General features: G+C 40.2%; 1 protein-coding gene across 5 annotated transcripts; it reads right to left on the bottom strand.

The window, feature by feature from the left end:
• Positions 1-43: 43 nt before the first annotated feature.
• Positions 44-24,732, bottom strand: LOC113036018 (von Willebrand factor A domain-containing protein 5A-like). 5 transcript variants are annotated; one of them, XM_026192006.1, is made up of 36 exons: positions 24,578-24,732; positions 24,314-24,494; positions 19,498-19,631; positions 19,043-19,100; positions 18,468-18,670; positions 18,156-18,378; positions 16,828-16,994; positions 16,641-16,755; positions 16,348-16,520; positions 16,170-16,258; positions 15,933-16,077; positions 15,608-15,687; positions 15,403-15,517; positions 15,119-15,277; positions 12,995-13,098; positions 11,997-12,217; positions 10,601-10,651; positions 9,214-9,261; positions 8,778-8,980; positions 8,466-8,688; positions 7,138-7,304; positions 6,951-7,065; positions 6,630-6,802; positions 6,454-6,542; positions 6,223-6,367; positions 5,512-5,591; positions 5,000-5,114; positions 4,714-4,872; positions 4,497-4,600; positions 3,994-4,202; positions 3,102-3,158; positions 2,355-2,384; positions 1,639-1,674; positions 1,054-1,199; positions 724-847; positions 44-630 (listed from the first exon to the last, which is right to left on the bottom strand). In XM_026192006.1, the coding sequence occupies exons 4-36, from the start codon at positions 19,080-19,082 to the stop codon at positions 551-553; spliced, it is 4,188 nt and encodes a 1,395-aa protein (XP_026047791.1). In that variant the 5' UTR covers positions 19,083-19,100; positions 19,498-19,631; positions 24,314-24,494; positions 24,578-24,732; the 3' UTR covers positions 44-550. The 5 variants fall into 5 exon arrangements, with proteins under 5 accessions (XP_026047791.1, XP_026047793.1, XP_026047795.1 ...); XM_026192008.1 differs by having other exon boundaries at positions 24,623-24,732; XM_026192010.1 differs by having other exon boundaries at positions 19,043-19,090; positions 24,314-24,732.
• Between the last annotated feature and the right edge of the window lie 209 nt (positions 24,733-24,941).

Here is a 24,941-nt window from a genome sequence, read left to right as displayed (position 1 = left end):
TGTATTATTGTAGGGCGTTTACCCCACAATGTAAAGTGCTTTGAGATGACTGCTGTTGTGATTTGGCGCTATAGAAATAAAACTGAACTGAATAGATGAGATATAGCTGATCACTCATTCACATGCCTCTCAGGGACAATTGGAGAAAATAAAATAAAAACCAATTGTGCAGAATGTTTTGGTTTGTATGCATAAACTGTAGCAACCATTACATTAGGGATTAGTTGTTCTGTTGTGAAGCATCGAGCTGAGTGTTTCCACCACTGGCAGAAACACGGCACATCACAAGGTGATTTTCTCCTTTTTGATTCTAATCAGGAACAGAATTTAGTGAATGAACATCATGCCGCATTCAGAAAGACAAACCCCTCTATGAAAGTGTAAACTTATACCGCAAACAACAAAGATGTTTACCCGTAGGCATACAAAGACTTCTTTCTGCAACCAGAGGAGTCACCCCCTGCTGCTCATTGAAATGTTACCGTCTGTGGTTCTAGTGAACACTGATAATATGCAATACATAAAGTTGAATTCTGAAGGAGGAGCAACTTCAGAGCCCCAAAGCATCTTTCGTTACTCTGCAACCCAGCAGCGCATTACCGGCCTCCACACACTCTGTCACACACGTCGCTGAAAATAAAGTGATTAAGCACAAACAGAACACACTGTAAAACAAAAACACAAAAAAGAAAACAGCAGTTCAATATTTATTAGTCTTATTACCATTCTGAGCACGGAGCCACGAGGCAGCCTTCATAGCCAGAAGCTCCCACTCGTCCTTTGCATCCATCTTGAAACCATGAAGCCAGATCAGAGCCAGAATGGTGGCCCACACTTCACTGCTGGCCTAACTCCACAAATTAAAAGCAGTGCATATGTTGAGATTGCAGGCTATTGCCCTTACACTTAGATATGATTAGCTGGAGTAAAGGAGTAAAAATTAAATAAATTAATAAATACATTATTTTTGTCTGCCAGACTTTTGCTGCTGTGTAATACTACTAATGCACTGCTGCTTAAACATCTATGACTGAATACGTGATGATTACCCACCGATGCAGGTTTCAGGTTTGCCACCTCCTTGCTGGTCTTCCCCAGCACAGAGGCCAAAGCTGGCTTCAATAACCAGCATCCAGAGGCTTCCAGCAGGGAAACCAGCTGCAGCAAAGGGTCTTTGACTGACAGCTCAGACTCTGTGGCTGTGATAAGAAAGTTACATACATGAATATCATGGTAATTTTGGGCCTGGCCAAGAAGAGCAGCAGAAATATGCCAGAAGCTTGTTGATGGCTACAAAGAGTGTGTAGTCAAGGTGCAACATGCACATTAAATATTAGTGGCAGATGTGTATAAATATGGACCCGCATGCATAATTTTGACCCTGCGTGGATTAGATTAAAAACCTGTGGACCCATGTCTTAGTTTTTAAGGCACTAAAGATGTATTCTGTACAAAATCATGCAACTCCAGAAAAAGAACAGTTCAAGAAAACATTAAAAGCACAAAATAAGTGCACATACTGTAGGTTATTGTTACAGACAGACACATGTATGTGTCTTGTATTTCATAGAGTTTTTGACATGTGTACTAGCAAAAATAAGAGAAAAAAAAAAGTAAACGTGTCACTTGTTGACTTACCCTTCCTCTGAGGTGAGCAGTTAATGCAGCCGAAGGCTGTTGATGGGGAAAAATTTCAGGCAAACCATGAAGATGTATTTTTACTTCTATGTGAAAAATGTGTGATTCACTTTTAGTTCAGTCAAAAGAAAAAAGTCTAAAATAACCTTTTGGAAGTTTACATGTGTGAATAATTTTGGTAATAACAATAATTTTCTTTTTTGGAAGGTAGGGTAGCTTTAATGACAAGAATGTAAGTGTGATGAGTGGGCAGGATGTGAGAGACAGATCCTCAGAGGACGCACACTTGTTGGGTTGATGTTAAAATTAGACCTCTCCTATTCCCAGTATGCATATGTGTGGTTTGTTTGGGTTAGCTTTTGGTTTATTTTCCATCTTTTGGGAAATTTCATTGATTTATGCTGGTGCTTGTCAATGCAGAGCTCTAAAAAGCTCTAAAAGTCAAAACCAGAATCTTAAAGTGCAATCTGAAGTTGATGCAATAAAGTGTGAATACTTAGTAAGAAGCCTCACAGCGGCATCCTGAACGATCTGCTGATGTTCCAGAGAGGAACTTAGGAGAAGTGAACAATTATAATAACCTTAATTAAATAAAAGGCATGAATAACAAATTCCAATTCAGACCCGGATACACAGAACTCAGCTTGGAAAGTGTGTGTGTGTGTGTGTGTGTGTGTACACAGAGATTCAATATCTCGGAAGAGTAAATCCTTTACCTGATCTCAGTTTCTCCGTTACAGAGATCCCTGCAGAGATAAAAACCATAAAATTTCTGTTACTTTACATCCTTAACATTACATTGATGGAGCTTGGCTAAGGATCAGTTATATGTTAAGTGGGATTTATGTCCAGCAGAGGTAACGTATGCACTGTCTGCTCCACATCAGGGACTGCCCATCTGCCTGCAGTAAGCTGTGTTTCCAAATGGAGGCAACGCACAAAGTGTGCGGTACAACCGGTCTGTGTGCCACTCTTGCTTGTTCTGTTTTTGTCCATCAGCCAGCCGTAATTTTTTAACTTTAAAATTAGTTTTTTCACAGTTCTCCTGTTTCCAGCAAACTCAACTGTCTCTCCCATCTTTATTCCAGCCCACTTATCAACCAATCAGTATTCAGTACAAGATTACATCATTTTCTTCCAGCAATGTGCCGTCAAGATATTGGTGGACAGTGTGAGAAGGCGTCTGGAGAGAAACCCCTCGCCCTCTCAAACACTAATATGTACAGGAATAGACACATTTGCAGGACCATCAATCCTGCTTTAAGAAACTGAACATGTACACAGAATGTTTGCCTTTACCATTTGAGACTCTTACAATGTGGGTGTAGCTGGAAATTTGTGGCACTTCTCAGAAAAGGTAAAAAAAAATAAAATAAAAAAATCTATTGAGTGAAATTTGTGGAAAATCTCAAGGTCGTTGCAAGTGTGTGTGTGTGTGTGTGTCAAAAAGTAACAGTACTTACCCTTACTGATGCTTGGCTGACTCTCACAGGAATCCACCAAATTACACTGTTTTAAAGCTGTGTCACACAAAACAATCATCATCTTTATCATCATCATTTTAAAAAAGTGCTTCAAACAGAAGCGCAAACACCAGAAGAGGACAGAACGAGATAAAATAAAGTCACAATAAAGGGAGAAAGATGCAAAAGGGCAACAAAAGCAATAATACCACTAACAAAAAAAAAATGATACCGATAATTTAATAAAAATTCTTTGTCTTCTAGCAATTTCTAGACACTAATGATAATGGCAATTTTATTTATATAGGACATTAGACTAGATGTGCTGAACATAAATGTTTAAAACATGTTACTGGCCTGTTGCTAGTTAACCTAAGTCGTTGCAAAATATTCCTGCAGCTGTTTCTTTTTAAATGTATTTTTGCAGCGTTTTGTTTCCCCCGTCTCAATTTTTTGTGATGTGTAGCTGATATCAAATTCCAAAATACTTAATTATTATTATTGTTTTATTTAGTTACCTCTTTCTTATTAACATTTGATATGTTTTCTAAATTGTATATAATTGGTCTCTGTGTTTATTTACAATTTAAAGAGCGTCCCAACTTCGGGGTTGTGAAAGAATCAGGCAAAAATTCTGTGCTTTAAGACGATGTAACTCGCTCTAGACAGGGCAGGTGTTAAGCACAAGTTACCATGGTGATGTAATCAGATAAAAAGCGAGCCATCTTCATGACACTGAAAACTCAAATGTCAACATATTTTGCTGAGCCATTAATGACACTTCTTAGTACAGCCCTGTGCTCACAAAGTAGGACTTGAAAGAAAAAAACCTCAGCAGAACTTTGAACATTCACTATTTCAGAATAAATCAAATATCAGTGCTAACACTCACTGGGTGGTGGTATCAGGGGTCCTTGTATCGCCTCACCACTGCTTTTACTAACAGCAATAAAGGCAGTAAAGGCACTGCTCACTCCTGACTGAATACTCAACTCCTCCACCTTCTTCTTCATTTCCTCATCACGCTCTCCTTTGTTTTCTCTTGCTTCCATCTCGAGGGAGCGAATCAGAGTTCGAGCAGCCAACATGTGGACTGTTAATCTGCAAACAGGGCGAAGGAAGAAGTACAGCTGGGATTCTTCTTACACTATCATCCTAATAATGTTTAATAACATGACAACAATGACATACTCACAGCTAGCTCCATCCACAAACAATGCATACAAACAAATCTTAGTATAATCTGTGCATGCTAAAATTGAATGCACAAATCTATTGAATCATTAGTTTTGAATCTGAACTTATTTCTACTCTAATAAAAAATTTATAACTGCTCCTGACCAAATGTATAAGCTAATACTACTAATTGTACCACCAGACTAACAGCTCATTTACCCAGTGTCCTCTGCAGGTCTGAGACTGAAGTGCAGCTGGTTCTCAGAGGGATGACCTGCCAGGCTGTACTTCACCGTCACACAGCCCTCTGCTGCCTCTGAGCTCTGACACAGAATTACAGTGTTAGAAACCAACTACATCTTCACATGAACATCACTGTTAATCAGATTTCAAAACACAACAGACATCTTTCACTGTGAGAAGATGCTGCTCCTACCTGTCCAGTGAGCTGGGCATAAATCAGTGACCTCTGACCCTGGAGAATGAATGTGATTGGTGGAGTGAGGACAGTGACAGACACTTCCTTTGGTAAATCCCATGTGACTGAGATGTCAATCACAGATGGCTGCAGAGCAAATTGCAGTGATTGCATCACCTGAATAATAATTCAAAACAAAGAGTTAGGAGCTGTTTTTTTTAATGACTGGAATCACACTCTCTGATTAAATAAGTATTTGCTGTGGTTTTGTTTAATTTGACTTTGATTGTGTTTAATGTCTTACTTTTGGTTGTATCTTGTCAGTCGCAGTGATGAACTGAGCGTGACCTCCTCCTTCCTTGGATATCTTATTAATGAAAATATAGCTGGTGTTTTCTCCTGTCCCAAAAGAGAAACACCTGCAATACAACAGTTTCCATTAGATACAGAGACAACTTTTAGCACATTCTGGGAATTCTGCAGATATCTGGTACCACACAAAAGCCTTAAGCCGTCCCTCATTTTGTTATATTTCATAAAATATTAAGTCAAGTGCCTTTTTATGCTTGAATGACTCATAAGTCAATGTCATGTGGCTTAAACAAAAACAGCCACAACCATGTTCAAATTAAAGACCTTTAGAAAGACTATTCCCCAAGACCACCTTAAATATGGCAAAAAAACAAACAAAAAAAACAAACAAAAAAAAAGAAAAGAAAAGAAAAGAAAATCTGCCTCCTTAAAAGCAAAATACTAAGAAAAGAGGGATGGATCAAGACTTTTGCACAATTTTGTAGTTATGTTTTGTGTTTTCACCTGTGAGAACTTGAATTCTTCTTCACCAGATCTATCACTTCTTTGCCGTTCTTCACCCATCCGCGAGTTAAGACAAACAGCTAGAAAGAAGAGTTTCACCATAAAACAGATGTAAAACAGTAAAACAGTTTGTGTTTAGAGCCATTTTTGGTTCTTTGTTTTAGAAACACAAATGGTTTAGGAGTAACAAACAATGCACAGTTAGTATGAAGACCAGTTACCTGAACAATAATGGTCCTGACAAGCTTTTAAAAACAGTATCTAGAATTACGTGGTAATACGGTATTACTGCAAATTGTGTGTCAATCCAAATTACATACTGCTTGTGTAACAATGGCGATCCATTTAGGATGGTGTGACATATATTTTCTTATCAGAAAGTAAATGTGCGGCTCTATGCAGATGTCCTTATACTCTCCAGTTTGTTGGGCCACTACACTAAATTTGTGTACCTTATTCAGCCAAATGTGAAAATAGTTCAAAAAGAACAAAAACACCCATCCATCTGTTTCTGTATTTGTTGGTAAGGTAAAACAGTCATGTGAAGTTGTACAGGCCCAATACAGGGAAAGGAAGTAAGTCACCATAGCTTATCTCTTTAGATTTTTAGGTAAATATATGTTCCAAGAGTACCTTTATGCAACTATTAGTTGTAATTAAGATTGGGGTGAGCTCCTAAATCTCGTGTGTGCGTGTGTGTGTGTGTGTTACCTGTCTAGGCTGATTGAGAATGCAGGGCTGGCTGTAAATATGTTTGAGGGGCTCCAGGATCTCTGTTTCTCCAAGATCAGCCTTCATCTTCTTTACTTTCTTCAGAGCCTCCTCCATGGTCTGCCGGCTGTACTCCACACTCTTACTGTCATTACACAAACACCAATACACAAGCACGTGTATTTCTTAGCAAAAACAAGAAGACTTCTGTTGGGTGAAGGAGTTACTCACGGGAAGATGTGTTCATATCTGGACCCAAAACTGTAAATGTTGAAATAGCAGCCCATTGGTAAACTCTTCAACAGGAGGAGCAGAGTGTCCTTCACAGAAGACGAAAAAGATGGAGAAAGCCACTGTGAGAGGGACACTAGAGATTAAAGACTTCATGAGTCACACATGATGACTACCTTTGCACTGTGGATGCAAGTCTGAAGACTCCTTCTTTTGATCCTAAATCCCATACTTCCAGATCGATCCATTAAGAACACAAACTCTCCACATGAAGCCGTTGAAGACATCACAGACTGGGGGAACTCAGGGTACAGACTCACCATCACCATTGGATCACCCATCAGAGAGCCTGAAACACATGAAAAGGGGAAAAGAATGTAAACTTTATATTTTACAATATATTTAAACACTGTTATCTCCCACCGGAAGAAAGAGGACACGTTTTTAAATCATCAGTTGTTAGTTTGCAAATAAAAATGTGCAAACCAACAACTCACCCGGCTCAGCAGAGGCCTGTCCTGCCTCCACCACAGCAGTGGGCTGGTGGGCGTCTTTGTAATAAATCAGCAGTTCAACATCTCTGTCAAACTTGTGTCCTGCAGCCAGCTTGACCTGCACACCACAAACACATTCATATTTATTCATCAGTAAGAAGTAACACAGACACATCAGCACTCTACCTACCGTGGCCTGGGTTTGATCGGTGTTGAGGTACTGCAGAGGGTCCAGGGAACAGTTGGACTCTACTTTAGAGACTGGACGAGGAGAGGACACTCGGGCAGAAAAAGACAGACTGTAGGGCTCCAGAGAGGCTGGAACAGAAGTTACCTGGAAACCTGCACCTTCACTACCTGCACACAGTATCAGACTGATTAGAAGTAAATCTTTTGTTACAGTATCAACTTCAAGGTTCACAGAAAAATTAATTGAACCTCATGTTCTGGTTTTCTTTCTATTGTTATTTGATTTTAATACATTTCACTTCAGTTTTATTTGTATAGTACCAAATCACAGTGAAACAAAAGTCACATGAGAGTAAAAGAATTATAAATTTGATTCTGGATTTGACAGTGAACCAATTAGGAGAAGCCAGTATGGGATAAATATGTTCTCTTTTTCTAGGCCCAGTCAGTACTCTCGCTGCAGTAATAAATGCATGAACTAGTTTTTCAGCATAATTTAGTTCAATTGTTGTTTGCCATCTGGCTTCAACAATAGATAAAGCTAAGTATCATCTGCAGGGCCATATATTTGGATGTTGACTTTTAATGTTCTCTGTAAATCTCCCTCATATACACATTTACATAAGGGGGACGTAAACCCAGGTATGAGAAGGTGCAGTAATAAAAGCTTGTGTACATATTATGTTAGGTGCCTTTTTCATGGGCACCCAACTCAAGGGAGGAACCAGTGTTGTGTCTACACATAACAGACAACTTAGCAAAGTGGACACAATTTTAAACTGTATCTTTAGGCAGCCTGTTGCAAGTACACATCAGTTGTTCCCATTTCTTTAGCTGAAACCATGAAAAAGTAAAAAAATAACACTTTGACATTTATAAAATAATATTTTGGCACCAATAAGATGATTGCCAAAGTGCTATTAGATAAAAACTTGACATATCTGGGTAAGCTGTGCAGTGTGTCCTTAAAACATTGTGGAAACTAGACAGGTGAAGAAGTGCCAGGCCTAACAAACTATCTACAGCACATAATGATTTGAAAGTCATGTCCTTAAGAAATAGGAAAAAGATCCAGCGAACAGCTAACAGGACCCGAGGGATGGATCTGGGTCTTTAGTTGATCCATTTACTGTTCATTGAAGCTTCATCAGAAACGCTCTCAAAAGGAGGGTGGCTATCAAGAAGCCATTCTTATAAAAGGGAAAAAGGGTTCGAGGCATACGAATTTACACAAGAGGTGGACTGAAAATCAGTGGCAACAAAGGTTATCTTGACAGAGAACAACACAAAAGGCAAGCAGGATCAAAAGAAAAGCTACAGTTGTCCTACCCTGAGGTTGGTATCGAGGGTTGAGCACAGCAGGCAGACAGAACCTCAGACCATCATCAGCCTGCACAGCCAGCTCAGTGACGTACTCCAACCTGATGGAGGCGCTCTCTCCTGGAGGCAGACTGCCCACACGCAGAGAGAATATATCTGGACTCTCATCACTCTCCTCCAATAGGAAGGCCTGCTGACCGGAGCTCAGAGCATCATCATACTCCTCACGAGCCTGAAGCACAGGTGACACATGTCAGTGACATTCACTGTGTTTATTTTGAAGCTCACTTATAATCAGGTTATATTTACTGTCCAGCTCACCTTCTGTTTCTCCTTCACCTCAGCTACAATCTGCGTCTGTCCAATCTGAGCACTGAAATGACAGACAGCAGCATCTCCAGGCAGAGGGAAGACAAAAACAGCCTCTAATGGTTTGTCCTCCTTGTTCTCATAGTTCAGAGTGGAGACCACTGTAGCCACATGGTCCCTCACCTCCAGCTCCACCTCAATGCTCTTCGGAGGAACTGACAGACAAACAGAATCAAAACATCCAAACTTACAGATGGTACATTATGAATGAATTATGAAAGAGGTAGGGTCTAAGTCAATACTTCTTCCACTTTTTTTCCCTACTTTTCTAACTTCTTTAGTGTTTCAACAATTCTGGGCCTTTATAGTATTTTTTGTTTTCTGATGCAACTGAATCCACCTTCATGCCATCAGAGATGCAGGAGCGGATGTTTTTTTTTTTTTTTACCTGGGTCCTTCTGGGCAGTTATCAGACCACAGGATCCTGTATTTGTACCTATATACAGACAAATCATAGATTTTAGTTTACTGGAACTGATACATTTACACATTAATGTCATACAAAGGCAAACTGAGAGAATGAATACAGAAAGTGAATATGACACGGCTAAAGGATGCAATCTCAGGTCTTTTTACAAAACACCTGAACTAAAGTTTGTGATATAACCTACAGAAGAGCAGGAAGTTATTTAAAAAAAAAAAAAAAACAAAACTATTGTATTAGTTAGATTAAAATATCTCTCTCTCTTTTCAACCTTGCACTTTGTAGACAGTCCCTGCACAATCCCCTCTGAGTCACAGTCTATAAATAAATAAAAACTTGTATTTATCTAGTTCAAAGAGTAGCACAATTTCTTCCATTTTATGGTTGGAAAATATATCAAAATTATTATTATTTTCAATTTTACTTAGTATCAGAATTTTGGTTAAATTCAATGACTGGTCAAAATATTCTCAGTAGGTTTTAAAAGGTCAGGTTTTAGAATAAAAAAAGCAACAAAATCTCAAGGGTGGGGTTTATGAGGCTGGATAAACAGGGAATTCCATACTATACTTCCTTCTGTATGGAAGACAGAAGCTGGTATATTGGAGGAAACATTGGACTACAATCAATTAAATGAAAGGTAGTAATACTATCCCATAATTCATAAAAATGATCAAAATTACTGACAAGTGACAAGAAAGTGTTGAAACTTAAAGATGATCAATTTTTTTTTTAAAGTTAGACTAAATGCAGAGAAGACAGGGAAGTAACAAAATACTACCTGTCATTAATAAAATCTATGGAAAATAGCAAAAACTAAGACAGAAACTCAAAGAAACACACAATCCAAAAACAGTGCTAACTAAAATCTTATTCCAGCTACTACCTTTCCTTAAGGGCTTATTCTGCAAATGTCCTTCCTGGTGAAACCCAAATGTAGAATTTATGTCTGTCTGGAATTAAACAAGCAACCACTTTCTCGCCGAGAATATGTTTTAACCGCTATACCCGTGGAGGAACTTCAAAAGTGCCAATTTATTGGTTAAAAAAATGACTAATTGAAAAATTGGCTTTAAAGAAGACAGACTTTGTGGCATTAAGCAATAGTTTTCCAGAATGCTTGTAGAAATAAATCCTAGTACCCGACCATTTTCCCAGGAATGCTATTTGCTTGTTGGTTAGTCAAGCCAGGCGGAGAACTATTCCTGAATTTTAAATAAATAAAGAAATTACAAGAAAGCTTCTAAGGGAGTTCAGGCTCCGCTGAAGAATAAAGGTGGCACGAACTCTGTTTTGTCTTATACACTATTTTTCAGTTTATGTTTGCACATGCTCCAGTAAAACTACTTACCTTTACTGATCTCACAGGAATCTGAAAAACTGTATTGGCGAAGGAATAAAACTGTGTGACACAAGACAAAGTTATAATCATGATTTAAAAACAGTGTCTTTGAAGTGTATTTACAGACAAGCTGTAGCAAAAAAAAAAAAAAAAAAAATCTTAATTCAATCATAAAGCCATAACAATTTTGTAAAAGAGAGTTAAAATCGGGAAAAAGATGCAAAATATAAAATAATATGTTTCAAAATGTAAAAAAAAAAAAAATCCCTGAATATCATTTTTTGCATTATCCAAATCATGAAACGTATTCATTTCAGTATATCCTTATTTGATGTTTGCAGTACCTCAGATGTTTTATCCGTTTTCCACTAAGTCACCGAAAATAACCATTTGAACTTTCTATAGTATATAGTCATATTTTCACACTTACAAATGTAACTAATGGGTCTGAAATGGAGACGCAGCAGTGTAAAGCCTTTGATTCTATTTTACTTTTCCACAAAATAATTGCTCATAATTTCCTGCAACCACCAGGTGGTGGTGAAGAGTCTTTTTCTCTCACATACACACAGTGGCTAAAATAAGTATTAAACATGTCACCAATTTTCCAAGTTAATGTATTTTTAAAGGTGCTACTGACATGAAGCTCTAACCAAAAATCATTAACAACTCATCCAATCCAAAAATACTAAGAAATCAAGCCAAACGTGTCCATAAATTCTGTGTAAAAATGAGAAATGACACAGGGGAAAAACGCATGAAGAAAGGGAAGAGCAAAAGGGCATGGAAAGAAGAATATCTATCAGTAATTAAAAAGCAGTTCTGACACTTAGTGCAAATTAATATCAGTTGCTTCAGTCCCAACTGATGGCCTCTGGAAAGGTGTCTCATTACCAATGTGTCACACAAGAAACATCTCGTGATGGGTAAAACAAATGAGCTCTCACAAGACTTTGGCAACCTTATTGTTGCTTCCAGCGAGCACTACTGGGGCCATGTGCATGCACTGCACATTTTGTGCTGCTGTGACTTCATGCATACCTTCCTTCAGCTGTGTTAGTAAGATACAGCTCTGCAGACTACATGTGTAAAACTCATCTCGTAAGTAGAGGCCTACATTTTGCATATTTTAAAGAGTGATTTTGAACTGAAACTCTCAATATAACTTGCTCAAGACCAATTAAGTGTTCGGCATAAGTTACCACTGTGAATGAACAAGGTAAAAAGAAATCTACCTTCCTGGCAATGAAAACTCCAACTCAGAGGTCAAAATATGGTGCTAATAATCATGTTTCACAGTACATCCTTCTGAGCTCATGTTGTGTTAATAAAGTAGGGCTTGAAAGGACAAGCAAAACAACATTCAGTGTTTCAGAATACAGAAAATATAAATGTGAATACTCACGGTTTGCTCGACATTCTATGCTTATCAGGGGTCCTTGTATCGCCTCACCACTGCTTTTACTAACAGCAATAAAGGCAGTAAAGGCACTGCTCACTCCTGACTGGATACTCAACTCCTCCACCTTCTTCTTCATTTCCTCATCACGCTCTCCTTTGTTGTCTCTTGCTTCCATCTCGAGGGAGCGAATCAGAGTTCGAGCAGCCAACATGTGGACTGTTAATCTGCAAACAGGGAGAAAGAAGAAGTACAGCTGGGATTCTTCTTACACTTTCATCTTGCCAAAATAAATTCAAAAATGATATATTTAATGCAACTTATTAATGAACAGAAATCTATGGAAGCCCGTTTCCGCCACTAAAAAAAAAAAAAAAAAAAAAAAGCTAGTATCCATAACTCGAAATTTCGAGTTATTTTCTCGAAATTTCGAGTTAGCTCTGCCAATCAAAAATATACGTGAATGAGGTCGCTTTCTTGTTACCCGGAAGCATATGGCGCAGGACCGCGCACTCAAAAACGGATCCCAACAAATTAAAGTATGTTTGCTGATAGTAACACCATGTGATTCAGCTAATAACACAGGGATTTCATCATTTGTGAAGCCAGGCTGAAAACACTCAGCAATCTGTGCATTCACGACTGGATGTAATACCGGTAGCTTAGCTGTAGCATTTGTAGCTGAGGGCTTCAGCTTCCGGGTAACATGGAAATGACGTCATTCACGTAGATTACTGATTGGCAGCGCTAACTCGAAATTTCGAGAAAATAACTCGAAATTTCGAGTTATGGATCCTTTTTTTTTTTTTTTTTTAGTGGCGGAAACGGGCTTCCATAGAAATCTGACATGAAATTAACTTTTTTTCTTTATCCTACAAAAATACATGTAGTAGTTAGGTGCTCTTGTGCTCTGAGTTAAAAGCAAATGCAGTCACGTTGACATATGCATAATGCTTTATTCTGTTTTCATATCTAATTCTGACACTAGATATGAACTCATTTACCCAGTGTCCTCTGCAGGTCTGAGACTGAAGTGCAGCTGGTTCTCAGAGGGATGACCTGCCAGGCTGTACTTCAGCGTCACACAGCCCTCTGCTGCCTCTGAGCTCTGACACAGAATTACAGTGTTAGAAGTCACGTTAATTACTGTCATCAAATACCTAAACAACAACATGAGAGGTAGGGGTGCAACGATACACAAAATTCACGGTTCGGTTCGATACTTTGGTGTCACGGTTCGATATTTTTTTCGATACAAAAAAAAAAAAAAAAAAAAAAAAAAAAAAAAAATGTTCATGCCTTTTTAATTTGTCATTTATTAAATTTTCACAGCACATTCTGCACCACTTCTTTGTGCGTTCATCATTTGTTTGAAGCCAGCTCACCTCCTGCAACTACTTTTCCGAGAATACGCGCTTCTTTTGTAGTTCGGACTCCTGACATTTCATTGGAGGTGGAGGAACATCACAGTAATTGCTTAAAGGAGCTTCTTCGACATCTTTAAGAGTTCTAAACAAACGTCTGTCCTCCTCCAGAAAATCTTATGTACGCAAACACGCATTGCAACTTATTATCTTGTGCACGTTTTTTATTTTGACAGCGAATGCGCACCTGCGGACCACTTATGTGCAGCCCTGGTTATTTAGCTCGTCATATTGCAGCCACAGAAATTATTTTGTCCATGAAACCATAAAGCTGCACTTTCTTTTTGCCTTATAGTCTGATTTGTCATAACTTTTCCGTTTTGTGGTAAGCTTTTCTTTGGCTGTCACTTCTTCACCCTGACCTGTCTTATTTGGCTCAGCAGAACTAAAATATATATCCTGCTGCTTTTACACACACACACACACACACACACACACACACACACACACACACACACACACATAACGGTCAGCGATTCTCTGCGCGATCAACCTCTCACATGTTTAAGCTTGCTGCGGGAGATTTCACTTGTCATGTTTGCATAGTAAGCTAACGATTGATAAGACAATGTCAGAGGAATTGGTGCGCAAATTATCATCACTCACCAATCAGTACTGTCGCTCTCTATACACAGTTCGCGCGATTGCAAAGTGAAAGCACAAAACAAGCGCAAATTCAAACGCGACTTCAATATGTCACATATTGACAGTGGCTCACCGATGCCAATGACATAATTACCCAGCTACATTTCTGAAAGAATGCAAAAGCATTGACATATATTTTTCCTTCCTACGATAGGCCGACGGGCAGGGCAGAGATAGATTTTGGTAGCCCGACTGGGAAAATCGCTAGCCCCGGGACGTCGGGCTAGCGATATTGCAAGCCCTGTATCTGATTGAGGAATCACTCATCTTTGGAAAAGAGAGTTTATTACAGAGAAATGGCTCTTTCCAAAATAAAAGCTATACTATCCGCTTCTTCTGGGCTATATTCTCAGCAGCATATTAAAGATATCAGGTCCCATAAGGAGAATCCTGTGCTAACGGCTGTCTAAATGACTCTGGTAAAGTCTGTAGCATGCGTGCTTGTTGTTTTTGTCTGCTTCCACTTGTCTTTGCACTAGGATGATGTCGGAAGGAAATGTGCAGTCATATTCATTGTGTTCACACTAGTGTTGTCAGTGTTAATCTGAAATGAAGTTAACGCCACAACACGGCAAATCTCCGTTAACGAGCTACCGCGGATCGCCCCGTGTGTGGGGCTGGACGGCCAACACGTTAACGAGCTAACTGCGCTAACGCAGTAGTTCCCACCCATGTAATTGAGCATTGCCTGGCACATCCAACATACTGTCTTCAGGGTCATACTTCACATGAAAACCAAAATAGTTCCAAACGCCAGATCTGAATGAGGGTGGGGGAGGTTCAATTTGCCATGTTGCAACGAGAGCTTAACCTCTGTCTGGCTAGCTTGCCCTGCGCTCAGTGGATCTGCACTCGACAGTGCAGCCTAGGCGGAGCAGTCGAGTGCAGATTCACTGAGCGCTCAACACAGACAGCATCGTCAGAAGGAAAGTTGATAAAATAAATTAAAAATTTTGTATTGTTCGATACATATGCTTACCGAACCGAAAGCACTGTATCGAACGGTTCAATATCGATACGAGTATCGTTGCACCCCTAATGAGAGGCTGCTGCTCCTACCTGTCCAGTGAGCTGGGCATAAATCAGTGACCTCTGACCCTGGAAAAGTGTTGTGATTGGTGGAGAGAGGACAGTGACAGACACTTCCTTTGGTAAATCCCATGTGACTGAGATGTCGACCACAGCTGGCTGCAGAGCAAATCGTAGCGACTGCATCACCTGACAACAACAAGAATTAGAAAAAAAAATATACATTTATGGGGTTTTTTTTTTAATCATTCTGTCCTAATAATAACATCATGTTGTCTTTTTATGATGACAATTATTATGACTTATTGTCTTACTTTTGGTTGCATCCTGTCAGTCCCTGTGATGAACTGAGCGTGACCTCCTCCTTCCTTGGCCATCCCATTGATGAGAGCAGAGCTGGCCCCTTCCCCAATCCCAAAAGAGAAACACCTGCAATACAACAGCTTTTGCTGAGTACACAGAGGACATGTTGGACATTCTGGTAATTGTGTAGATATAACAGTTTTTTTGTAGTTTCACCTGTGAGAATCTGAATTCTTCTTCACCAGATCGATCACTTCTTTGGTGTTTCCCACCTGTCCATCAGTAAAGACAAACAGCTGGAGAGGAGAGTTGGCACATAAGGACATAACATCAGACCCAGAAACACACAACTAGTTCTGAGAGCTGAGTTAAGTTTCAAAAACAAAAATACTTTCATGGTAATACACAATAAACAAGCAAACAAAAGAGCAGAACTGTTTCCTGGACACTACACTAACTTTGTATAACTGTTCAAGCTGGGCGTTTAAAAAAAAAAGTGCATTAATAGTCAGTGTAATGTCAGTGTATATGTCTGTGTTACCTGTCTGGGCTGATTGGGAATGCAGGCCTGGCTGTAAATATATTTGAGGGGCTTCAGGATCTTTGTTCCTCCAAGATTAGCCTTCATCTTCTTTATTTTCTTCAGAGCCTCCTCCATGGTCTTCTGGCTGTACTCCACACTCTTACTGTCATTACACAAACACCAATACACAAGTACATGTACTTCGTATCAAAAACAGACTTTTGTTGGGCTGACTGATGTGAGGCAGAGACTCACGGGAAGATGTGTTCATATTTGGACCCGAAACTGTAAATGTTGAAATAGCAGCCAATTGGTAAACTCTTCAACAGCAGCAGTAGAGTGTCCTTAAGGGAAGAGGGAAAAGATGGTGAGGCCACTGTGTGAGAGGCACATCATGAAATTAAAGATTTCAGAGTAAACTTATTATGAATACCTTGGCACCGTGGATGCGAGTCTGGCGAGGAAATCCGTGGTTCTTAAATCCCATACTTCCAGATCGATCCACTAAGAACACAAACTCTCCACATGGAGCCATTGAAGACATCACAGACTGGGGGAACTCAGGGTACAGACTCACCATCACCACTGGATCACCCATCAGAGAGCCTGAAAATGAGAGACAGAAAAAGAAAATTACATAAATGCTTTTTATTCCAACACATAAACTGTTTGTTAAAAAGTAAGGATAATGAAATGTGTATTTGCAAACTAAAAACTTTCACTCACCCGGCTCAGCAGAGGCCTGTCCTGCCTCCACCACAGCAGTGGGCTGGTGGGCGTCTTTGTAATAAATCAGCAGTTCAACATCTCTGTCAAACTTGTGTCCTGCAGCCAGCTTGACCTGCACACCACAAACACATTCATATTTATTCATCAGTAACAAGTAACACAGACACATCAGCACTCTACCTACCGTGGCCTGGGTTTGATCGGTGTTGAGGTACTGCAGAGGGTCCAGGAAACAGTTGGACTCTACTTTAGAGATTGGACGAGGAGAGGACACTCGGGCAGAAAAAGACAGACTGTAGGGCTCCAGAGAGGCTGGAACAGAAGTTACCTGGAAACCTGCACCTGCACTACCTGTACACAGTATCAGACTGATTAGAAGTAAATCTTTTGTTACAGTATCAACTTCAAGGTTCACAGAAAAATTAATTGAACCTCATGTTCTGGTTTTCTTTCTATTGTTATTTGATTTTAATACATTTCACTTCAGTTTTATTTGTATAGTACCAAATCACAGTGAAACAAAAGTCACATGAGAGTAAAAGAATTATAAATTTGATTCTGGATTTGACAGTGAACCAATTAGGAGAAGCCAGTATGGGATAAATATGTTCTCTTTTTCTAGGCCCAGTCAGTACTCTCGCTGCAGTAATAAATGCATGAACTAGTTTTTCAGCATAATTTAGTTCAATTGTTGTTTGCCATCTGGCTTCAACAATAGATAAAGCTAAGTATCATCTGCAGGGCCATATATTTGGATGTTGACTTTTAATGTTCTCTGTAAATCTCCCTCATATACACATTTACATAAGGGGGACGTAAACCCAGGTATGAGAAGGTGCAGTAATAAAAGCTTGTGTACATATTATGTTAGGTGCCTTTTTCATGGGCACCCAACTCAAGGGAGGAACCAGTGTTGTGTCTACACATAACAGACAACTTAGCAAAGTGGACACAATTTTAAACTGTATCTTTAGGCAGCCTGTTGCAAGTACACATCAGTTGTTCCCATTTCTTTAGCTGAAACCATGAAAAAGTAAAAAAATAACACTTTGACATTTATAAAATAATATTTTGGCACCAATAAGATGATTGCCAAAGTGCTATTAGATAAAAACTTGACATATCTGGGTAAGCTGTGCAGTGTGTCCTTAAAACATTGTGGAAACTAGACAGGTGAAGAAGTGCCAGGCCTAACAAACTATCTACAGCACATAATGATTTGAAAGTCATGTCCTTAAGAAATAGGAAAAAGATCCAGCGAACAGCTAACAGGACCCGAGGGATGGATCTGGGTCTTTAGTTGATCCATTTACTGTTCATTGAAGCTTCATCAGAAACGCTCTCAAAAGGAGGGTGGCTATCAAGAAGCCATTCTTATAAAAGGGAAAAAGGGTTCGAGGCATACGAATTTACACAAGAGGTGGACTGAAAATCAGTGGCAACAAAGGTTATCTTGACAGAGAACAACACAAAAGGCAAGCAGGATCAAAAGAAAAGCTACAGTTGTCCTACCCTGAGGTTGGTATCGAGGGTTGAGCACAGCAGGCAGACAGAACCTCAGACCATCATCAGCCTGCACAGCCAGCTCAGTGACGTACTCCAACCTGATGGAGGCGCTCTCTCCTGGAGGCAGACTGCCCACACACAGAGAGAATATATCTGGACTCTCATCACTCTCTGTCAATAGGCAGACCTGCTGACCGGAGCTCAGAGCATCATCATACAATTCACGAGCCTGAAGCACAGGTGACACATGTCAGTGACATTCACTGTGTTTATTTTGAAGCTCACTTATAATCAGGTTATATTTACTGTCCAGCTCACCTTCTGTTTCTCCTTCACCTCAGCTACAATCTGCGTCTGTCCAATCTGAGCACTGAAATGACAGACAGCAGCATCTCCAGGCAGAGGGAAGACAAAAACAGCCTCTAATGGTTTGTCCTCCTTGTTCTCATAGTTCAGAGTGGAGACCACTGTAGCCACATGGTCCCTCACCTCCAGCTCCACCTCAATGCTCTTCAGAGGAACTGACAGTCAAACAGAAACATCCAAATTTACAACACATCTTAACTTGGTCAAACCAGTTAAATGGACTGGTTCTTATACAGCACTTTTCTACTCTATCTCAAAGCACTTTACACAACTTGTCTCATTCACCCATTTGCACAAGCACTTTTTTCTATACTCTTTCTATGGAAGTGCACAGGCAATCATGCGCCAATAGATGCATCAGAAAGCAACTTGGGGTTGGTACATGGCCCAAGGATATTTGGCATGCAGACTGCAACAGACGGGGGTCGAACCTCCAAATTGGTAAGCAACCTGCTCTACCTCCTGAGCTACAGCCGTCCCCCCCCCCCAATCTCCTATGAAATTGTATTTATTAAGTGATGTTTTACCTGGTTCCATCTGGACACTGCGTAGACCACAGAACACCATCTTTGTACCTATTCACAGCTAAATCAGAGATTTAATTTGAACATGATCGTTATACTGACACGTAACTTTCATTAAAATATAGCCAGCCTGAATACAACATAAAGTGATTAAGATATATCTGAAAGACTTAACCTGAGGTCATTTTCAAAATATCAGAATAAAAACAAAGAAAAGCAATCATCCTTAAAGATATAAATGGAAATATTATAACTTGAAAAAAACTTTGAAAGATATTTTTGTTGTTGTGTGGGCAAATAAAATCTCTCTTTTTTTTTTCAGATATTACTCTGACGGGCAATAAAATGGAAAAGACCCACCATGTGGAGACACTACGATCTATGAAGAAGGCTAATTTCGATCAAAGATTCTGATGCGTCATCTTAACCTTCATAAAACACATGGAATAAATTCCTACCTCTTAAAACACTGACGTTGGTCCAGCAAATACTTTCCTCCTGCTGTTTGTGACGTAAACGCACTCGTTTCTAAAACAGTCGCAGTAAAAGGTCCAGCCGAAGACAGAGATGTCCACTTGTGCTCTGCAGACAGCTGTGGAAAAAACACAGTTCTGAGGGCTGGGACAGTCAGGTGGGCGAGGCTTCAGCAGCCAGCCGAAGCAATCAAGTGCATCTACCAGCTGCTGCTCACCAGCGCAGTTAATATCAATTAACGTCAGTGAGCAGAGAGGAAGCAACAGCCACATAACAGCAACACAGTGCGGTGTTAGAAAAAGTCACTGTGTTTTCCACGAAGTTTTTTATGCACTGCATGAAAAACCCTAATTTGTTACAATTACCAAATACCAGTTTACAATAAACACAAAAATCAGAAACCAAAAACATGAAATTAAAAAGTAATTAAATCAGGATGGATTTTATGGCACAACACTAAATTTAAAGCAGTATGAAGTAGGGGTGGGCGATATAAACGATATAAGATACAAACGATATAAATTTGGCCAACGGTAGAGATTTTGACTATACCGCTGTATCGCCATAGCGCATATTGATGATGTCATCAAGCTGCGCCTGTTTTGGTCGAAAGCGTCACAGCGGCTACAACCGTTATCATCTGCAAATTAAGCCGGGAGACAGTCATAGCAAAGAGATGAAGCACTTTTGAAATATTGGGAAAGCCAAAAACTCTGCTTCACCTCCGTAACATTGATTCATTAATGTTGAATTCTCTCGTAGCTGTTCTATTCCCATATTGTTGCAGTACATTAATAACTACCTTGTATTGTGGATGAATAATCTCAGTTGTTCTCCTGACTGACGTTTGCCCCGTGTATAGCATCCTGCTTTGCGATTGCATTTGTCCCTAACCACCAGAATCCCTCACGTTAACTTTTATCGAGTAGAAAAAAAGTTGGCGTTCATCATCCAGCTTCACTGTGCTAATGTTATGCTAACATAGCTGTGTCGCTAGCAATCACGTAGCACAACATTATATACCAGGTAGTCCAACTTCAGTAACCCTGCAAACGCCACTGATGTTTAGTTTTCTGTCTTCATTTATGTCAGAAGTGGTAGCAGAGCTGTATGTTTTAATTAGTTTAAAAAATCTCTCAGTCAGAACATGGTGTGTCATGTTTAGGTGGAAACTAGCAAGCTAACTTCCTGTTAACTTCTAACTCCGTTAAATTTAATAACTTCTGTTTTCATGGATGCCTGGTTGTTAAACTTAATTTTTACACCTAGTAAAGCAACAACGCTGATGATTTTATTAAAGATGAAAGAATTTAGACCATTTTTAACTCTCAATGTTCGTTTGACTTTGGGACCTGAAGGGACGGAGTTTTGGACCCAGATTACTCCGCGAAGCTCCTCACTACGGCAGCCGTAATGCTCTGACAATCCATCAAAACATTTTTGAACAGATTTCTGCACGCCCAAATCGGTTCCAGGTCAGTAAGCACAACCAGAATTCATACATAAGGCACACTCGATTTTTGAGAAAATTAAAGGATTTTAAGTGTGCCTTATAGTGTGGAAAATACGTTATACAGAAGAAAACAATATATCGGGATATATATATCGTTACCACACGTGCTTCAAATTATATCACGATATGGATTTCATGCCATATCTCCCAGCCCTAGTATGAAGTCAGTAAACCAAACCCTCAGAGCCCCAGAGTTTCTCTTTTGATGCTGTAACCCAACAGGACTTTTCCAGCTTCAACACACTCTGTCACACACAGTGCTAAAAACACAGTTATTACAAGAAAGCATGTGGAAAAACAGCTGATCGTAGCCATGGCATATTGTTAAAATAAACACACTTTATCAGCTATTATCATGGTTTCTACCATTCTGAGCACGGACCCATGAGGCAGCCTTCACAGCCAGAAGCTCTTGAAGCCATGAAGCCGGATCAGAGCCAGAATAGTGGCCCACACATCACCGGTAGCGTAAATCAACAAATTAAAGGAAATCAAATTAAACAGAAAAAACACAAAAACATCAGAAAGCTGCATACACTTATCACAGACATGAACGTCATGATAATTTGCGACCTTTTATGATTTGTTTGCACATTTCTTTTTCGAGGATCGAATGATTGTACAGCAGACATCAAGAATTTCATGGATAAGCTTTAATTTATCTTGGATTTTGTCCAATCTAATAACAATAATTGTTATGAGGGCTTCTATATCAACTCCAGAACACGGTAACTTATTTACTAAGATGCGTGTGAAAATGTCCTGATTAGACCTCAAAAGGTCCTCGTGGTCAAAGGGTTATATTAACTGTAGCAGAACTGAATTTGAATTTAAGTGTCACGGCTAATGGAAAGCATGGACTCAAGCGCAGAACTCTGGATACAAAGCAGACAGTGCGTTTATTTACAGTGCTCAAATACAGTCTTAAACAAAGAAGGGCAATTGTCCAAAGGTGATTTTCTCCCAATTCCCGAAGGTGGTGCACATGAGTTAGTGATGTGCGATACCACTGATTTCCTTTCCGATCCGATACCAAGTAATATTCAGGGTGGTATCGATGATACTGATACGGTCTTTCACTACTCGGGTTAAACATGATATATAAGTCACTTTGATAACTTCAAAATGTTATTGTTTGGCTTTTTCAGTGTTTTATTTGTTCGTGACTAAATCGGTTTGGCTGAGATTAAAGTTATTAGATTAGATTAAATTAAATTTAACTTCATTAATCCCTCGGGAGGGTTCCTCCAGGGTTTTCACACAGCTGAATAAACATCAAACAATAATTAAACAGAAGAGTTTACGCCAGTGCCCGGTTATATATTAGATAGCCAGGAGCAGACGGCAGAGTTTCACTCCACCGAGGGAGCTTGTGACGTACTACCCTACTACTTTCTTTAGACCGCCAAGGTCGGGTCCTCAGGTGGAAGCAGCCTCTGAATTTGGACACCCCCGCTGTTTCCGGGCCGGCCAATAATAATGGTGACATTTAACGTATTTTATCCGATCAATAAACCCTGTAAAATGTATTTATCACCCCCCAACAGCCCTTTTGAATGCCTCCCTAGTATGGCCACAACACCTCACTCTTGGAGCACTTTTTTTGCCACATGTATCGCAAACCACATCTCAGCTGTTTGTGGAGGTAAAATACGTCCGCACAATTACGCTCAGCCATTGTTGTGAGTGCGCACGCCAAGGGGCTGCGAGACATTTATACAGCCATATTTCGCACATGACTATGAAAGGCGGAAGAGGAAGTAGTTCCTCTGAATGTAGACAATCCGAATGTTATAGTTTCTTTCCACTGTGTTCCTGTTAATGATAAACTACAAATTTACTCTAAATTACTAAAATATCGATATTTTAATGTGAGAATCGATTATAGAACATAAATTACTGGTATCGGAGGAATTGATATTTCAGGATCGATCCGCACATCACTACCAGTGGTGTGCGATACTGCATATTTTGGTATCAATCCGATACCAAGTAAATGCGGGCCAGTATTGCCGATATCAATGCCGATACCGATACTTTTCAATAAATAAGGTGGATACGTCATTGAATTGCTAAGTCTCAATTAATTTTTATAACCTTAAGTGTTTTTTGTGATGGTTCATTTTTTATTATTAAATAGTTAAAACCCAGGACATAATTAGGATAAAGTTTATAATTAAATAGAAAATGCTTTCTTATTGTGGCTGCTCTGCGATGCCACTGCAGGTGAGATGGACTCACCTGTACCGCGTCTATAATCACGCCTGGCTGGCTTAAAACCTGTGCTCTGCTTGTATTGTTGTTAGTGATGTGTACAGCTGGCGAGCTGCAGCCGTTGTACTAATGTACTGTTAGAGAAATCGTGTGATTATTGTAACGGTGGACAGCGCACGGGAAGGACCGGTTCGGGGTGAGCTGGAGGCTGGCGGGACCTGCCAAGCTGGAGACGGAGGTGCGGGGGGGTCCTGCCACATCCGAGGGCAGCGTGCTGTCCGGTCCAGCCTCTCTTCCAACAGAGGCCGGCACGCTGCGTGGTACTGCGCGCCGACCACCTGCTCAGCTGCCTGTGAGCCCCGGCTCACTTCCATGCCTGCTGCCCCGCTGCTGTTTGCCACATGGGTGGCTACCTGGGGCGCCGATGGTCCGGGCCGATTCCCTCGCCTGCTCGCGGAGGGGGCGAGTAGGTTAGGCTCTGTCTCAGGGGCAAAGGGGGTATATGGCGGGGTACGTTCTGAGATGGACTCACTTGCACGGCATCTACAATCATGCCTCGCCGGCTTAAAACCTGTGCTGTGTTCTGTGTTGTTGTTGATTGTGATGTGTACAGCTGGCAGCAGGAGAGCTGGAGCAGAATGTACTGTTACAGCAGCCATGTGATTATTGTAAGAATAAATCATGCTGTGAAGCATGAAAATGCCATCAGGTCTGCCGTGGCGGTTTACTCATTTTATTTTTATTTTTTTAATAAACAATTTACAATAAATTGTGCAAACCAGTAAACAAATCAAAACAAGTACTGCTGGGAAACTATAATACAAAATTTACAATTAAAATTCTCAACAACAATAACAGCTGATAAAAATATAAATAATATGTAAACAACTTAACAACCCCCAACTTGTCTAAGTCACGTCAAGTGACAGCGCAACATGTCAACACAAGAGGGGGAAGAGGGAGCAAAGTGCGTCTGCTCTGCGCTGACACAGGAGCAGCAAGTCCAGCGACCTTTGCTAAAAGCACAGCATTACAAACAAGAGCGGAACTTAAAAGTAAAGAATCGATCTCACCAGCCTAGTATTGATTCGATACCGATGCCAACTTGGTATCGATATAATCGATATTTGGATCGATCTGCCCACCACTAATCACTACTCTTCAGTGAAAATCCGTGTGTGCTCCTTCCGTGTGTGTTTCTCCTCCCGAGTGATAAAACCAGCGAGCCCTTTTCTCCGCTCTGTACTTCTCCACCTGATGGACGAGCAACAACAACATCTGATGAGAAGGCTAGCCTGACTATGCTAAGTCACAGAATTGCGAGCACACTAAACTACCAAGCTTCAAGTACAATCCAGCGTCGACTGCCGTCTGGTAAATACCTCAGCCCAAGCGAGGAAAGATTAGCAGCAGCTGGGTGGTGTGTTGGCAGCCGAGCGGAGACGCTTCCCGGTCAGGGGTCGGCCATTCTCTCCCGGAGGCGTGGCCAGACCTGGAGTAGGGGGGGAGGGGAGGAGAGGGAGACACACACACAAGCAGGACCGTCCGACCATGACATTAAGCTGATGATGCTGACGTTCATTCTTTGAATTCCAACTGTATATTGTCTAATCTAAAGACACCATAAACAGTGTACTGTCAGTGTATAGAGATGAAAAACAGTTAGGACAACTTATGAAATATCTGCTTACATCTTGTTGA

The sequence above is a fragment of the Astatotilapia calliptera genome, chromosome 14 (assembly GCF_900246225.1).
Source record: "Astatotilapia calliptera chromosome 14, fAstCal1.2, whole genome shotgun sequence".
Lineage (NCBI taxonomy): Eukaryota > Metazoa > Chordata > Actinopteri > Cichliformes > Cichlidae > Astatotilapia > Astatotilapia calliptera.
This window is presented reverse-complemented; position numbering and strand designations above follow the sequence as displayed.

Bases quoted from the DNA above. Each gene is read 5' to 3' on its own strand.
- LOC113036018 (XM_026192010.1), bottom strand. From the start codon at position 19,082: ATGGTGTTCTGTGGTCTACGCAGTGTCCAGATGGAACCAG. The intron at 15,278-15,402 runs GTAAGACAATAA...TGTTGTTGTCAG, and splicing joins CTGACAGGATGCAACCAAAA to GTGATGCAGTCGCTACGATT. The intron at 10,652-11,996 runs GTGAGTATTCAC...TGTGTCACACAG, and splicing joins CATAGAATGTCGAGCAAACC to TTTTATTCCTTCGCCAATAC.